This window comes from Nerophis ophidion, linkage group LG16 (assembly GCF_033978795.1).
Source record: "Nerophis ophidion isolate RoL-2023_Sa linkage group LG16, RoL_Noph_v1.0, whole genome shotgun sequence".
In the NCBI taxonomy this organism is placed as follows: domain Eukaryota; kingdom Metazoa; phylum Chordata; class Actinopteri; order Syngnathiformes; family Syngnathidae; genus Nerophis; species Nerophis ophidion.
This window is the reverse complement of record NC_084626.1, coordinates 44,828,614-44,833,613: the sequence shown is the minus strand read 5'-3', so window position 1 is coordinate 44,833,613 and position 5,000 is coordinate 44,828,614. Positions and strand designations below refer to the sequence as shown.

Below are 5,000 nucleotides of genomic sequence, written 5' to 3'. Positions count from 1 at the left end.
GTAGTGACAGTGTTTAATAAGTCAGCAGGTGATGATATTTATGTTAGTGTAGTGACGGTGTTTAATAAGTCAGCAGGTGATGATATTTATGTTAGTGTAGTGACGGTGTTTAATAATTCAGCAGGTGATGATATTTATGTTAGTGTAGTGACGGTGTTTAATAAGTCAGCAGGTGATGATATTTATGTTAGTGTAGTGACGGTGTTTAATAATTCAGCAGGTGATGATATTTATGTTAGTGTAGTGACAGTGTTTAATAGTTCAGCAGGTGATATTTATGTTAGTGTAGTGACAGTGTTTAATAAGTCAGCAGGTGATGATATGTATGTTAGTGTAGTGACAGTATTTAATAAGTCAGCAGGTGATGATATTTATGTTAGTGTAGTGACAGTGTTTAATAAGTCAGCAGGTGATGATATTTATGTTAGTGTAGTGACAGTGTTTAATAAGTCAGCAGGTGATGATATTTATGTTAGTGTAGTGACAGTATTTAATAAGTCAGCAGGTAATGTTATTTATGTTAGTGTAGTGACAGTGTTTAATAAGTCAGCAGGTGATGATATTTATGTTAGTGTAGTGACAGTGTTTAATAAGTCAGCAGGTGATGATATTTATGTTAGTGTAGTGACAGTATTTAATAAGTCAGCAGGTAATGTTATTTATGCTAGTGTAGTGACAGTGTTTAATAAGTCAGCAGGTGATGATATTTATGTTAGTGTAGTGACGGTGTTTAATAAGTCAGCAGGTGATGATATTTATGTTAGTGTAGTGACGGTGTTTAATAATTCAGCAGGTGATGATATTTATGTTAGTGTAGTGACGGTGTTTAATAAGTCAGCAGGTGATGATATTTATGTTAGTGTAGTGACGGTGTTTAATAATTCAGCAGGTGATGATATTTATGTTAGTGTAGTGACAGTGTTTAATAGGTCAGCAGGTGATATTTATGTTAGTGTAGTGACAGTGTTTAGTAAGTCAGCAGGTGATGATATTTATGTTAGTGTAGTGACAGTGTTTAATAAGTCAGCAGGTGATGATATTTATGTTAGTGTAGTGACAGTGTTTAATAAGTCAGCAGGTGATGATATTTATGTTAGTGTAGTGACAGTGTTTAATAAGTCAGCAGGTGATGATATGTATGTTCGTGTTGTGACAGTATTTAATAAGTCAGCAGGTGATGATATTTATGTTAGTGTAGTGACAGTGTTTAATAAGTCAGCAGGTGATGATATGTATGTTAGTGTAGTGACAGTATTTAATAAGTCAGCAGGTGATGATATTTATGTTAGTGTAGTGACAGTGTTTAATAAGTCAGCAGGTGATGATATTTATGTTAGTGTAGTGACAGTGTTTAATAAGTCAGCAGGTGATGATATTTATGTTAGTGTAGTGACAGTATTTAATAAGTCAGCAGGTGATGATATTTATGTTAGTGTAGTGACAGTGTTTAATAAGTCAGCAGGTGATGATATTTATGTTAGTGTAGTGACAGTATTTAATAAGTCAGCAGGTAATGTTATTTATGTTAGTGTAGTGACAGTGTTTAATAAGTCAGCAGGTGATGATATTTATGTTAGTGTCGTGTGCAAAGGCGGGAGTGACGTCACCGAGTAGGAAGGCTGCGTGGCCATATTGTTGTGCATCTGCGTCACACAGTGTCCAGGCTGCTGTTGCGTGCGGGACACAAACACGCGGCGCTTCAAGAGGAAACCCACAGGAGGAAAAAAACAAAAAAACATCATAAATCAAACACTCTCTTCGACCGAGCAGGTGAGGATTTTTTTGTCGTTTTGTCGCTGTTGCGTCATTAGCATGTAACGATGCTGGCTTTTACCACGGTCCGCAAACGCAACACACTGATGCTCCACATTGAGGATGAAAGACACATTTTTATATATGACTTACATCACATTACTTGTATAAATGACGTACATTGTTTAGATGACGTCCATTGTTTAGATCATGCTTGCAATAAAGGCCGGTGCGTCCCCCCTCCCCCCTTTCCTCAGGTTGGTGTGCGGCAAAATGGTGAAATTGGGGAATCATCTCAGCGACAAAAACAAGGGGAAGGTGGTCTCCGAGGATGGATTTGACACCATACCCCTCATCACACCTCTGGATGCCAGCCAGCTCCACTTCCCGCCGGACATGGTGAGAGATCACCGTCTTATGCTGCTTGAAATACATTGATTTTTTATTTATTAGAATGATTATTATTAGAAAAACATTTGCACTGTCTAAAAGGTCCTTTGTTTGTAATAAGATGTTACACACACACACACACACATATATGTGAATATACACACGCACACACACAATTTATATAAATATGTACACATCTTATATATATATATATTATATATATATATATACACACACACACACTTAGGAATACACACATATATTTATATTAAATATATGTGTGTATATATATATATATATACATACATACAGACTGAGCCGCAGATATATACGCTGCAAATAAGATAATTACATAAATGTTATTTACATACCATAATTGTTTCCAAGCGGCTTCTGTAACAGGGCAGTAAAACGGCTCATTAAACAAAACAGAAAAGTAATTGATATCTTTATTCATCCTTAATGAGATGATACATACCACACACACACACATATATATACAAACATATACATACACACATTAGAGATGCGTGGTTTGCGGTCTCATCGGGCGGGTGATATGATGAAAAATTAGATTTAAATTAGATTCGGGCGGGTGGCGGTTGAACCATTCGGAAATGTTTGATATACATGGTTCAGGGATCAGCAACTTTTACCACTCAAAGGGCCATTTTGACCAGTGTCACAAAGTAAAGAAGACAACAGGCGCCGCAAACGTTCTCACGAATATCTGCTGGCAGTCACCCAGTTAACAAGAATTAGGGCGTGCTATGAAGCCATTGCCTTTGATGCCTTCTACAACATGTATAAACTGCATGCTAGTCCAGCAAAATGTTGTGTGTGGCTTCCACAGACACACGCACACGACTGAGAGGCATACTGGGTGACACAGAGTACACTAATGGTTGTGATATAAACAACTTTAACACTCTTAGTAATATGCGCCACACTGTGAAGCCACACCAAACAAGAATGACAAAACACATTTCGGGAGAACATCCTCACAGTAACACAACATAAACGCAACACAACAAATACCCAGAATGCCTTTGCATCCATGACTCTTCCTGACTATATTATACAACCTGCGAGCACCAAACCACCCCCCCACCCCTCCCCCGTGCGTTGGTAAGGTGGGCGTGGTTGGACCCACGGGGGTGTAGAATATATTCAGGAAGAGGCATGGATATATATATATATATATATATATATATATTCTGTAACAGGGCAGTAAAACAGCTCATCAAACACAACAGAAAAGTAATTTATATCTTTATTCATCCTTAATGAGATGATACACAAACACACACACACACACACGTGTGTGTATATATATATAAACACATACATATAAACAAACATATATATATATATATATATACACACACATATATATATTCATTATATATATGTATACATATATATATACACACATATATATATATTCTGTAACACGGCAGTAAAACGGCTCATCAAACAAAACAAAGTATTTATATCTTTATTCATCCTTAATGAAATGATACACACACACACACGTATGTACATATATATATATATATATATATATATATATATATATATATATATAAACATATACACACATATATAAACAAACATATATATATATATATACACATATATACATACATTTTATATATATACACACATATATATATATATATTCTGTAACACGGCAGTAAAACGGCTCATCAAACAAAACAAAGTAATTTATATCTTTATTCATCCTTAATGAGATACACACACGCACACATATAAACAAACATATATATATATATATATATACACACACACATATATATGTAAACACACACATATATATATATATACATACATTATACATACATATATGTCTATTTTTAATGAGGTTCAAGATGTTTATCAGGATTCTTACTTCTTGTGCATCTTGTACTCTTTGAATTTGGATCATTTTAATACATTTCTTTGCAAAGCCGTTCCATAATTTAGCCGCTGTTGAAAAAAATTCCACAGATCAGCTTCACATTTTTATTAGCCGCAGGGTTCAAAGTTCGGGGGGAAAATATTGTCTTAATAGTCCTGCAAATACAGTGATGTCAACATTTGAGTTTTTCTTACATTTTTAATGTTTTTTTTGGCAATATCCTGCGGGCCAACTCTGGACAGCCCTGGTCGGAGTGAAGGTACATTTAACATGTGTGTGTGTGTGTGTGTGTGTGTGTGTGTGTGTGTGTGTGTGTGTGTGTGTGTTGCAGGTGGTGGTGAAGACCAAGGCGGACTATGACGGCGAAGGCAAAAAGAACAAGATGAGGACGGCCAAAATGGTTGAATTCTCAGTCATGGAAGGCGTGTCGGAGCGACTGAAAGTAAGACCCTCAAACACCTTGATGTATGCTTCACTTCACCTCCTATTAGCTGCTGCCAGGGCCATAGTCTTCCAACATGAGCACTCGCCATCTTCACTCGTGCACATGTTGATGTCAACACGTGAGCACTCGCCATCTTCACTCGTGCACATGTTGATGTCAACACATGAGCACTCGCCATCTTCACTTGTGCACATGTTGATGTCAACACATGAGCACTCGCCATCTTCACTTGTGCACATGTTGATGTCAACACATGAGCACTCGCCATCTTCACTTGTGCACACGTTGATGTCAACACATGAGCACTCGCCATCTTCACTTGTGCACACGTTGATGTCAACACATGAGCACTCGCCATCTTCACTTGTGCACATGTTGACGTCAACACGTGAGCACTCGCCATCTTCACTTGTGCACATGTCGATGTCAACACATGAGCACTCACCATCTTCACTTGTGAAAATGTCGATGTCAACACGTGAGCACTCGCCA

General features: G+C 37.1%; 1 protein-coding gene across 3 annotated transcripts in view; it reads left to right on the top strand.

Moving 5' to 3' along the window:
- LOC133535450 (neuronal vesicle trafficking-associated protein 1-like) overlaps nt 1-5,000 on the top strand; it is a 39,156-nt gene that overhangs the window by 15,943 nt on the left and 18,213 nt on the right. For 2 of the 3 annotated variants that reach the window (XM_061875300.1, XM_061875299.1), the window contains exons 2-3: nt 2,010-2,151; nt 4,395-4,505. In XM_061875300.1, coding sequence (XP_061731284.1) covers nt 2,026-2,151; nt 4,395-4,505 — 237 coding nt within the window. In that variant the 5' untranslated portion in view covers nt 2,010-2,025. Of the gene's footprint in view, nt 1-1,592; nt 1,771-2,009; nt 2,152-4,394; nt 4,506-5,000 lie in introns of those variants that run through there. The other variant, XM_061875298.1, reaches the window with a different exon arrangement.